This window comes from Sciurus vulgaris (assembly GCF_902686455.1).
Source record: "Sciurus vulgaris genome assembly, chromosome: 8".
In the NCBI taxonomy this organism is placed as follows: domain Eukaryota; kingdom Metazoa; phylum Chordata; class Mammalia; order Rodentia; family Sciuridae; genus Sciurus; species Sciurus vulgaris.
This window is the reverse complement of record NC_136468.1, coordinates 153,037,511-153,049,697: the sequence shown is the minus strand read 5'-3', so window position 1 is coordinate 153,049,697 and position 12,187 is coordinate 153,037,511. Positions and strand designations below refer to the sequence as shown.

Below are 12,187 nucleotides of genomic sequence, written 5' to 3'. Positions count from 1 at the left end.
AGAAACTGGGGCAACCCTGCAGGCCGGACGTGGGGGGGGGGGGGGGGCAACAGGAACCCAAAAGCAAAAGTAGTGTGGATTGACCGAGGCTGGCCCTGGAGAACAGCGAAACACCGATGGGGTGCAGACCTCGCGGCCCGGAGAGGCCAGGGCAGCGCGGGGACCTCCCGCAGGACACTGGGAGCCTCCCTGCTGGGCCGGCTACTCGCTACTCGGGTGCTGCACACCGCAACAAGCAGGCCGCCCAGCGAAGCTGGCCCAGCGCCTGGACCGCACGGCCTGGGCACCGCAGAGCCTGGGCGGCTCGGCGCCGGCCCGCGGGACTCCGAACCGGCCCCGCTCGGCACGGACGACGCGCCGCGGCCCAGGCCGGCGGGGAGGCCCCGGCCGCAGAGTCGCCCGGCCCTCGGCCCGCGGCCCCGCCCGCCCGCGACAAAGCGCGCCCGGCCTGCTCCCGTCGCGACGCGGGCGGCGGGGCCCACGGCGGCCGCCCAGAGCGCCGCCGCCCGGCTCCCCGCCCGCGGGGTCGCCGCCTCCAGCTCACCCTGGGCCTCGGGGCCGCGCCGCGCCGCGTCCGGAGCGCAGAAGGCTGGAGCGCGCTGCGGCCGCTCGACGCATCCGGGTCCGCGAACGCAGGAAGCGGCGGCGCGACGGCGACGGCGGCGCCTACGGCGAGCGGGAGGGACGCGCGCCCGGCCTGCGACGCCCGGCCTGCGACGCCGCTCCCCACCGCGCGAGGGCGCCGCGCGAGGACCGGAGGCTCGCGGAGGGCCGGGCGTGGCCGCGTCCTCGCGTCGGGAGCCGCCCGCGCAGGTCGGGGCAGGGCTCGGCGGGCGCCGTGGGCGCGCGGACTGGTAGAGGCCGTGGCCATCACTGGGCACCGGGGAGATGCAGGCAGGTCCGAGCCGGGACGGACCGGCCTTCGCCTGCGCCTGGAGAAGCGCCCCCCGGGCGGCGCTGGGCAGCTCTCCCGCGGGGCCGGCGCCCACGGAGACGAAAGGGGACGAAGCTCGGAAAAGCGCTCAGTGAGGAGCCTCAGCCACGCGGCCCGCGCGGCAGCAGAGCCCTGCGGGCAGACTGGCCTCGCCGGCGGGGCCCCGCGAGCGCGGGACCTGGCCTCGGGGGCGGAGGCTGCGTCTACCGAGTCCCTTTACTGCACACGTAGAGCCGCGAGCGCGGCGCCCGCCACTCGCTCCGAGGCCTCCGGAACTGAGGCGGGAGGATGGCAAGTTCAAGGCCAGCCTGGGCAACTTCGGGAGACCCTGTCTCAAAGCAAAAATGAAGGGCTGGGGATGTGGCTCGGGGTAAGCACCTTGGGGTTCCATCCCGGGTTCCAACAAAACCAGCGCAGGCTACAAGGCGCAGCGGTGAAGGCGGGCACACGCCCTCATGTGAAGTAGGCTGGGAACGCCGGAAGGGCCCTGGCGGTGAAAGGCGAGGACTCCGGCACTTAAACAGGGGCCTCCCTCCTCAGGGTGCTGAGGCAGCAGGAGGCCCGGAGACTGGGGACCTGGAGGGGCGCAGACCAGCAGCAGCCCAGCAGCGGGCTGAGGCCAGGCAGAGGCTTGCCTGCCCAAGCAGCCATCTCAAGGCACAGAAGCAGGAGCACTGGGTGTGGGGTCTAGGGAGAGGCTGCGGTAGGCAGAGGTGCACTGCCCTGGAGGCTCCAGGCGCCTGACCCTTTCTGCCCTGCCTCCCCATGAGGGGAGCTGGTCTGTGTCCCTCAGCACCTGTTCCTAATGCAGCCATTCATGTTGCTTGTAAAAAAAAAAAAAAAAAAGTGAAAGGCAAAAAAGAAAACAAGGACTCACTAAGCAAAACATACTCATTTAATAAGAAAATCGCTTCTTACAAAAATAGTGTCTTCACATGCTGAGGCATGCGCAGGAAGGCAAGAGCTGGAGGCGGCCAGGCAGCACTCCTGCGATGGACAGGCATCCTGAGGGGCAGCCAGCCACACCTGGCAGCTCGACTCCAGAGTCCCCCAGTCTTACCTCAGCCCCACAGCTTCAGTCAGTGTCTCCGTCCCCATCCCCTTCGCTGCCATCCAGGGGACTGGGGACCTGCAGAGGAGCAGAAAGGACTGTAAGGCCAGCGCTCCCACACAGACACACTCCTTCATGTGGGAGGACCCACCAACCAAGCAGCAGCCCCCTCCCGGCCTGGAGTCTACATGGACAGCTCCTCCTCATTCTCAAATATACTTTGCATCAGGTCCCGTGCAGACCTGTGGCAGTGGATCTGAGTCTAGGGCTCATCAGCCTTCCACAAGGCTGAGCACGCCCTGAGCAGAGTCCACCCTGCACCCAGACTGCCCTCCAGGACAGAGGGAAGCAGCGTCACCTGAGTGGGTAGGCTGAGGAGGGGTAGGAATGCCTGGCAGCTGAGCATCGGGCACAAGCAACCCACACCTGCAGCAAGGAGCCCCTGGCACAGACTGGCTGAGAGAATCAGTTCAGCACCAGTCAGCGAGCCACGCCCAGAGGACATCCAAGCTGAGCACAGGTGACAGAGCACAAAGTAGGGGGAAGAGCAGGAGGCAGCCCAAGCCAGATGGAGGCAGGTGTCCAGGGCACTGACCACGTGGTCAGATGCCCTGGGCCATGTCTCCAGTTGGTGTGACCTTGGGGAACAGCACTGTTCTGGGGCCCCACCAGCCTGTCTACGTGCTGGGATGAGCAAAGGCACTGCTGCCCGGCGCCCCAGGTGCAGGCTCTGGAAGAGCACCTCCAACCAGTCCCCACCTTGGCGCCTGGGCGGGCCGCCGCAAGCGCAGTGGCACTGAAGTCGTGGACGGGCAAGGTGCTCAGCCACTGGGCCATGGACCGCTCGTCCCGCTCGGTGCTGACGATGGTGGGGTAGATGTGCTGCTCTTTGAAGGCCGCCACCTTCCCCTCCTCCTGCGCCCAGTCCAAGGGCTCGTGCAGCCCGTCGCCGCCAAAGCGCTGGTTGTACTTCTCAAAGTGCACCCTCTCCAGGACCAGGCCCAGCCCAGGGGCCTTGGGCACGTCCACCTTCTCCTCCCCCCAGCTGCGCTCCAGGACGCTCTCGGGGGCATAGCCCTTCACAATGGCCACCACCAGGCCCACCATCTTCCGAATCTGGTGCATCATGAAGCTCTGGCCCTTCACCTTGATGACCGCGAACTCCAGGCCCTCGCGCAGGAAGGGCTGCTCGCAGTACATGTCCAGGATGTAGCGCCGGGCGCTGGGCTCCCTGGGCCCCTTCTGCGAGGTGAAGTTGTGGAAGTTGTGGGTGCCCTTGTAGCAGGCCAGGAGCCTGTTGACCTGCTGCAGGGTCTCTGTGCTCAGGCGGTAGGTCTCATCCTGCACATCTCGGTCCTTGTGGGCAAAGGCGAAGGTGGGCAGCATGTAGAAGTAGGTCCTGGCGTCGCACTTGTTCTTGGAGTTGAACCCGCCCGTGACCCGCTTCAGCCCTGGGGAGGGACATGAGGAGAGGTGAGCACGGTGCAGGACTGGCCCCGCTCACCACAGCAGCACGAAGCTCCACGAGGAGCCGGGCTCTTGGGTCCTGAATTCCTGTCTCATAAGGAGACAAACACAAGCCGACTGACAGGAGCATGCAGGCTGAGACAGGTGCTGGCGAAGGTGTGACCATGCCACCCATGCTGGGCTCTGGGAGTGGACGTGCAGCCTCCCACATGTGGCTGAGAGCCAACGGCGAAGGCAGCCACGGGCCAGGGCCACCTGGCTGCAAGTCATGCTCCCAGCGCGGCACGGGGCAGCCCTGTCTCCAGCAACACAAAGACCTGACAACCTCCAGGTCCACAGGTGGACCAGAGGTGGACATGGTGCAGCCCTGGACCCAGGAGCAACCTCCAGGAGCGGAGCCCGGGCATCCGGTACGAGCGGCTGTTCAGTAACATGCCTGAGAAATGAAACTAAAAGGGCAAAACACAAGCTGGCTACGTCCGTGGCGACCGTCTGCACTCACACAGGATGGCTACGTCCGTGGCGACTATCTGCACCCACACAGGATGGCTACGTCCGTGGCGACCGTCTGCACTCACACAGGATGGCTACGTCCGTGGCGACTGTCTGCACTCACAGGAAAGCTTTGGAAGGATAAGCAAGAGCCCAGTGGAGTGGTGCCCACCAGTGATGCCAACAACCCAGGAGGCTGAGGCGGGAGGATCCTACTTCAAAGCCAGCCTCAGCAGCTTAGTGAGGCCCTGTCTCTAAATAAAACATTTTTAAAGGGAGCTGGGGATGTGGCTCAGTGGTTAAGTGCCCTAGGTTCAATCCCTGATACCACAAAAAAAAAAAAAAAAAAACACAGACCAACCAACCAAAATCATAGAAAGGACTGTGGATGTAGCTTGGTGGTAAAGTGCCCCTGGGTTCAATCCCAGTACCAAAAAAAAGAAAGTGAAAAAGTTAGCTTTAAAGAAAAAAATAATGAAGCACATCCCATGAAACCCCTAACCTAGTAGGGGCAAAATGCACAGGCACAGCACCCAGGTGGCTGCAGGGAGGTGTGGGGAGAGCCCCGCGTGGGGGGTGCTCAGTGCCTAGCTGTGTGCAGCAGTGTGATTTCACGGGAAGTTGCTTTGGGGTTTGGTTTTCTGGGTGTCTGTGGGGGGGGCTGGGGATGAAACCCAGGGGCTCACACATGCCGGGTAAGCGTCCCAGCACTAGGCCAAGGCCTATGCAATTCGATGGAAGGTGGACTGTGGTAGAATGCTTGAAACAGGGACACCACAGCCCAAATCCACAGTCTGCCTGCATACGATCTGTGAAATACTGTGGAGAGTGGTTACAAAAAACTCAGCAGCAAGAGAGACCGTGACCTGTTGTCCACAGGCCTAACACACAAATCTGACCCTTCAGAGAAAGTCTGCTGACCTCCGTTTACAAACCAGAGCAGGGCTGGGCCGCTCACTGGGGCGCGCGCCTACATGTGTAAGAAACCTGGGTTCACCTCTAGCAGCACAGAAGACCCCTCAGCAGTCACTAACCAAAAAAAGGTATGAATCGAATGGAATAAAGAGATCAGTTAATTTGTAAAAAAGGAAAGAAGAAAAGGAAGGAGTACAAAGCACAGAGAGCCTCATGGAAAAGAGACGGCAGTCTGCACCGTCAGAACTGCTATGCAGTGGTGGCACGCCGCAGGCAAGGTGGAGGTGGCCCCGCTCCTTTCCTACTAAGAGAACCTTTCCCAGCGCTGAAGAACCACCTAACAGGCAGGTGCAGCTCGGCATCTGCACAGTGTGCACGAGGCCCCGGTTTCAAATCCTAGCACCACAGACCAGAGGCCTGGAAATCCCATTCACAGGTCCTGCTGGAGATAGCAACTGCCCCCGTTTTACCCCAGCCTGGACTGCCACACCCGGTTCTGACCAGAAGAGGCGGCACAGAAGGACGAGGCCCTGGGTCCCAGCAGAGGCAGGAACACAGCTTGCTCCGGCCCTTCCCAGGAAACACAGCAAAAGGAGGCGGGCGTATACAACCTCCAGTCTGGAAACCACTACACCTGACAGCACGGCTTACCCAGAATCCGGATGTGGGAGGGAAGGTGGCTGTTAATCTTGTCTAGAATGTCATCAATCAGCCACACCTTCAGGGACACTACCTGGCCAGCTGCAGACACACCCTGTAAAGAAAGCAAAGTGAGGAGGAGTGGTGGATGCAGTCGGTCTGGCCCTCCAGCCCAATCCCCGGCACACTGGTCCTGAGAGAAGAAGCCAGCAAGCCTCAGCCTGCACACAGAGCCCTGCTCCTGGAGGTGCACTGACGCAGTAACTGGATGAGGAGGAGTGTGCATGCCCACAGGGGAGAGCAGCAGCGCCCACAACAGATGACCTGAGCCCAACCCAAGGACTCAGGGAGCAGAACTCCACGTAACCCTGACTGCCACAGTTCCAGGATGCAGGACGTGAACGAGCAGAGCCAAGAGCAGCTCCCTCTCTGCCCAAGCTGGGGTGCCAGAGGGCAGGGCTCAGCACTGACTGCACACCACGCCCCTGGGCACAGGGGACGCGCCTGCAATCCCAGCTCCTCAGGCAGCTGAGGCGGGGGTGGCAAGTTCCGGGCCAGCCTCAACAACTCAGACCCTGATTCAAAAGTAAAAAGGCTGGGACGCAGCTCAGCGGGAGCATTCCCCTGGCTTCAGTCCCCTCTAGAAAATATAAGCAACTACAAGGACCACATTTTGGAACACTCTCTTCATCAGCTCAGAGGTTTTTTTCTTTCTTCTGCCTTGATAATGGTCAGATATGTAAACAGAAGAGTAAAAAAGAAAGCAAAAGCACTAAGAGTCACAGAACCGAATCCCAGCTACTCTAGGGCTGAGGTAGGAAAGGCACTGGTCTGAGGCCAGCCTGGGCAGTGCAACAAAACCCCCATTTATAAAACAGACAAAAAAAGTTTAAAAACCCGTGAACAACAACAGGAGCCACAGAACTACCTCTGCTTTGGGTCAGCAAATCTATCACTGTCACCATCCATCAAAGTGAGCTCTTTAGGATGCTCTGACCCTGGGGTTCTTGCCTAAGCCTGTGGATCCAGGGGATCCACATGCCTTTGAAAGTACGATTGTGGGAACAAGATCCAAAATTTTATTCAGATTCCCAGGGGGACCCGACCCACAAATCACTGTCCACAGTAGACCCCAGTGCCTCTGGCAGCCTGCCTGCCTGAACCTCCCTGTGGGCCAAGGAGGCAGAGAAGAGATGAGAGCCAACTGGTTCCCATTTCTGTGTGCCCACAACAGGTGCCCCAGGTGGTACACCTCCAGTTCTAAGGTACAGTCCTGGCCTGTCCAGAAGGTGCGTAAGCCCATCAGAGAAGGGACAGAACCTTGTCATGCGGAGTCACAAACTGGCCACCAGCCACTGATGTTTACCACAGTCCACGTGATGGTCATAGAGTGACAAGCTCAGACTGGAGAGTGCACAGTGGGTACAAAGACTCAGCACACACATATGGTGCAAAACACATCCCGTTAGATATTCATATTGATCTGGTGTTGCAATGAGCCATCTTGAACACACTGAGTTACATTTGATTGTTTGCCTCTGACCTCACTTCTACATGCGGTACTAGAAAGTACACCTTTATGAGTGTGGCCTTTGTGACCACACTGTCTGCATCCAGGGGCTGATGTGGATGGATCTAAAACACAAGTCACAGTCACTGTGCCACCTGCAGAGGCAAGTCTACCTGAAGACAGAGGTGACAGGAGAGTGTGATGCCATCCTGGACATAGGGGGGCCAGCAGTGGGCACCCAGATCCAGGCACACGTGAGCTCACTCTACTCCTGGACTTCAGAGAGAAAGTCTCGTTTCCATTTAGACTCATTTGGTCTGGGCCTCTGTCATACCTGCCAGCGTCCTGACACACAGAACACCAGATGGCAGGCAGCACCCACAGGCAAAGGAGCTGGGAGCACCACTCACCTTGTCCGTGCGGGCACAGCGCTGGAAGGACATTTTCCTCATGTCTTCACCGTGATTCTCAGGGATGCAGCCTGCCCGGACCAGGGCAGACACCAGGTCATCCTCAATTGTCTTGAATTGTGAGGACCCCACATTCCTCTGGAAAAGAGACCAGACATTTCACCCACACTTCCCTGGAGCCTGGGTACCGCAGGCACACAGCCACAGCTGGGAATGCAGGGAATCCACGGGGCCCATCTCTGCCTGGTCCACACTGCAGCAAGTGAAGCAGCCCCCAGGCATCTCCTGCATGGGCAGCACTGGCCCACACACCACTCGTCTCTGACACCCAGTCCACGTGGGGCAGACCCACCCTTACCACTGTCTCTGCCAATGACAGGACCTGCCAGGGCTGGGCCTAGCATTCCAGCTTTTCCTAAATCCTTCAGCTCCCATGCGGAGCAAGTGAGAGCTGCAGGGGTGACTGAAAGGAGCATAAAGAAGCCTGCCACATGACGGGCTGGGTGGAGAATCAGGCCTCCATGCCCTCGGTGTCCGACTGACCCAGGAGCTGCAGTTCCTCCTCTGAGCCTCAGTGCACATGGCCCACCTCACACCCCGTTCAGAAGGTACTGTGCACCCATCCCAGGATGAGCAGTGTAGTCACCAGCTCACTCAAGGTCACATGCAGGTAAGCCCCCCAAGCTGGCCTGACCACCTGGGCAATGGCCTGTGTGCCCTGAGGACCTCATGTACCACTGGCATCCACCCACAGCGTGGGCTCCCTGAGGGCCACCTGGACTCAAGCCTGCCTGTCAGAGGCGGATGCACCCCTGACTCTCTTCACTGTTACCTGGGACAGCTGAACCATAAGGTCCCTGCACGAAGCCACGATGGTGCCAGGGCAGCCTCACCTGCATGCCGTGGTAGCCCTTCCCTGAGTAGGCCATGAGCAGTACAATCTTGCGCTTTGGCAGTTTTCTCGGCTGCTCCTCGTCCTCGCTGCCCCTGAGCCTCTTGGACGGGTGCTGCGTGTCCTCCCAAATCCAGCCACCTCGGGCCTTTCTGTCCTGCTGCTGTGCTGCCCGTGCTGGGGGCGCCTCCTTCCCGGCCATAGTGGGCAGGCTGAGAGGACATGGGCATGAGTGGGCCAAAGCAGGCTCACAACAGGGTGCAGACCTGGCAGGCTGCACCCATCAGGCCCATTCCAGCCCTCACTGGGGACCTTGCCGGGGGGTGGCCTGGCATGGACTGGTCAAGGACGGGGTGCTCAGTAGCGATGGGCAGCTCCAGATTGCAGGAAGCAGGGCCCTTGTAGGGCAGCAGCCCATGGCAGAGGCAGGCGGCCCAGAGCAAAGGAGAACAGCACAGGGCAAGGGGACGAAGTGCAGGGCAGAGGTGGCCAGCACAGGGAGGAGAGGGGAGCGGAGGGAGCCTGGGGCAGCAGTGGAGCATCACAGGCAAAAGTGGACTGAGGCAGCCAGTGACAGGCGTACAGCACCGGGCGGGTGGGGAGTGGTGGGCAGCAAAGGCGGACTGCGCCGGGCAGCGACCGGAGTGGGCAGCCAGGGAGGGAGGCCGCAGGAGCGGCGCGGGGCGCGGGCGGGAGCGCGCGGCGCCGCCCCGGTCTTTACCCGGGCGCGCGCGGGCCGGGGCGCGCCGGCCCCGGTCCCCAGACTCTCCGCAGCGCGGCCCGCAGGCCCAGGACGCCCATGCGCGGCGGGCGGGGCGCCGAACTCCGACCTCGCGGGGCCCCGACCCCAGGTGGACCTCTGACCTCCCCAGGCCCTCCTCCCGCCCCGCTCGGCCGTCCCAAGTCGGGGGCCCGGCCGCGCGCCAGGATCTGAGGGGCGCCCGACCTCCCCACTCACGGCCGCCGACGGAACCGAGGCCGACCACGTGGGCGGGGGCGGAAGCGGGAGGGCGCGGGACGGCGGCCGACCGGGCGCAAAAGTCCTCCACGCAGAGGTAGGGCGGAGGAGGGGCTGGTGAGGGGCTGGGGCGGGGCGGGGCCTGGCTGCCCGAGGGCGGGGCCTGGCTGCCTGGGGGCGGGGCTCCCTCCCGGGCCGCAGCTACGTCTGCGCCGGGAGCCAAGGCCCAGCGCGGGAATCCTGGGAGGAGAAGCGCTTGCTCCTGCTGTATCCACAAAGGGGAAATCATTTTATTAGGGTCAGGGTATAGGCTGTGAATGCGCCACTGTGAGAATTCCTAGAATGAACGAGTGACTCGCCCAATCATTGCTCCCACCCTTAGAAGCAAGCACCGCGTTCTTACTGAAGAGGATCGCGGGACCTGAGAACTACACCCGTGTCTGAGATCAAAGAGCAGCAGCCCTGGCACTGGTAATGCGCCCGCTGGTTTGGCAGGGTGCAGGCGGCACTGCCCCTGGGTTCCTGGCGTACCGTGGGTCGTGGTACAGCACTTGCTGTTGCTGGGCTCTTCCACACTTGTTGGCACGCTCGTTTGATCAGCTGTCGTGAAGCCGTGGCTAAGGCTGTGCAGCTCCCCACAGTACAGATGGGGGCAGGCACAGCAGTGAAGGGGCTTGTTCGGGAACACTGCTGCCTCCACTGTGACTGACTTGCAGTGCTAGGGGCACAGAAGTCAGGGCCTCGCAGGAGGCAGCCAGCTCCCCAGCACTGAGCACACCCAGGCCCTGTCTCTGCCCTTAGCAACACTGCGTACTTATGCCTATTGCCAACTTTTCATTTGTTCAGCAAGGATGACATTTTTAAAATGCCATCACCCTCATTTCCTTTAAATGGAGAATGTTTAATGTCATGGGAAACTCGTTACACTGTTCTTGTTTTTTTGCCAAAGACCAGTGTACAATTTTCCAGAGCCAACATGGTCCCTGGTCAGGAAGCATCCAGAGCTGATGATGTGAAGGCTGATTCCCCACCATTTTCTGACTACCACTTTCACCCCGAGCACCCGCAGCCTGCATTCCTTTTAACTCCCTTCACTTGCCGAGATGAGAAATGTAGCTGACCTCTGCTCCATCCTCACCTGACTCCCACCCTCCTGTCTCCAACTGGCACTTATAAAGGCTTATGGAATTCCCTTGAGGCCACCCACATGACCCAGGATTCTCTCCCCTACTCACGATCCTAAAATGATTTACATCTGCCAAGTCCTTCTTACCAGCTAAAACAACATGCTCACAGTCTCCCAGGAATCAGGGCAGGCACACCTCGGAAGACCATGACTCAGCTGACTACATGCCTGAGCTTGGGGTAGGAAGGAGCCCTATAGGTACATAGGGGAAGTATGTTGCACCAAGTGTGCAAAGGCCCTGGGGCAGGAGCATGCCAGGTGGGTCCCACTTAGGGCTTGCTCCCTCCTGCTGGTGGAGGATATAGGGCCCAGGAGCATCCACCTAGAGCTTGCAGTTAGAGAGCCATAAGGATGCCTGTGAAGGAAAAAGCTGCAGGAAACGAGGCCAGAGTCTGGGGCCTGGACACAGATGTGGCTTTGGTGCTGAGTAACTGGGAGAGCAGGCCCAATGCACACCCCTTTCTGGGGCCACTCAGTGGGCTATGTGGAGTGGGAGAGGCAGGTGGCCCAGGACAGAAGGGGGACAGGAGGAAGCAGCTCAGTGGCACGTGACAACCCCCAGGCTTGTTGTGCTTCTAGGAGGGAAGGGTCCCAGGACCCGCATGCAGGAGCATCCCTCCCCAGAAACTCTCAGTGCCTCTGCAGCTTGAGGCATGGCCCTGGGACGCACCCCAGGCCAGTGAGTGCACCTCCCGGGCAGCTCTGCACGGCTGTGACGACTGGCCGTTGCACCCGGCCGGCCAGCAGGGACAGAGCCATCCTGGGGCTGTGCTGTGTCTCCACTCCAGCTCAGCGCCTGACTGGGACTCCGGTCCATCTCAAACTGAGCCTCACCCAACGGGGGCAAGGAGGACAGGGACCTGACCAGTCCCAGCCCAGAGCAGGTGTAGCAGGAAGCCCAAGACAAGACGCTCCCCTCTCTGCATCCAGCTCCCTCCCGTCTTCCCACAGTCCACTGCACTGGCCACACCTGCTCCCTCCCTCACAGGCGACAGTGCCACCTCAACTTGAACCGAGGCCCTGGTGGGGACAGGTGCACAGGGTGTCCCAGTTCCCCTGTAGTGCAGGGACCGTAGGCCCTCCGCCTAAGAGCCTTCTCAACCTGGACTCCAGGGCAAGGCCAGCCTCCTGGGCACACCTCTTCCCACCAAGTCCATGTGCACGACAGCTGCCCAGGCGAGGGAGCTCAGGGTGACGTTCCGGAAAAGGCCAAGCCACAGAGATGGGCAGCCTGGGGCTGGGGGCACAGGGCCTGTCAGGGGAGTGGGTCGTCCCACGATGAGGCTGCGCCCTTGCTACCTGCCTGTCAGGACCGCAGGCTGAGCGCCCTCAATGAGCCCCGTGCGAGTCACGGAACTCCGTCCAGTGGCTCAAGGGTGCGTCCAGCACCGCAGCTTGTTAGCAGGGATGCCAGGGAGGTGAGGCAGCGACCCGCCGGGCGCTCTGCTTCCTGCTTTGCTTCCCTGCCCGCCCTGCAACACTCCGGGTTTGAGTGCTCGCCGGAGCCAGCGGGTGGTCATTCGGGCAGCAGGAGCAGCGCCCTCCCAGGCAGGCTCCTCCTGGCCGAGGTGCACACCTGTGCTGCAGGGCTCCCAGACTCCTGGCCGACCCTCCTCAGACTCAGGGTCTGCACCTCCCGCTTCCTCCAGACCACCCCTCAGTGAACTTGATTTTCAATTCTCAACACTGTGGTTATTCTTCTCATAAACACAATACAGGCTGACCATTTCGTC

General features: G+C 61.2%; 2 protein-coding genes across 4 annotated transcripts in view; both read right to left on the bottom strand.

Moving 5' to 3' along the window:
- Positions 1-663, bottom strand: part of EP400 (E1A binding protein p400) — a 94,955-nt gene extending 94,292 nt beyond the window's left edge. The window contains exon 1 of the mRNA XM_079151611.1: positions 545-663. The gene's annotated coding sequence lies outside the window, so the exon portion shown is untranslated. The remainder of the gene's footprint in view (positions 1-544) is intronic.
- A 1,144-nt stretch (positions 664-1,807) lies between these two features.
- Positions 1,808-9,411, bottom strand: PUS1 (pseudouridine synthase 1). 3 transcript variants are annotated; one of them, XM_079152208.1, is made up of 6 exons: positions 9,269-9,411; positions 8,312-8,522; positions 7,419-7,556; positions 5,511-5,613; positions 2,745-3,436; positions 1,808-2,063 (listed from the first exon to the last, which is right to left on the bottom strand). In XM_079152208.1, the coding sequence occupies exons 2-6, from the start codon at positions 8,510-8,512 to the stop codon at positions 2,010-2,012; spliced, it is 1,188 nt and encodes a 395-aa protein (XP_079008334.1). In that variant the 5' UTR covers positions 8,513-8,522; positions 9,269-9,411; the 3' UTR covers positions 1,808-2,009. The 3 variants fall into 3 exon arrangements, with proteins under 3 accessions (XP_079008334.1, XP_079008335.1, XP_079008333.1); XM_079152209.1 differs by having other exon boundaries at positions 9,257-9,354; XM_079152207.1 differs by lacking the exon at positions 9,269-9,411 and adding an exon at positions 9,032-9,262.
- Between the last annotated feature and the right edge of the window lie 2,776 nt (positions 9,412-12,187).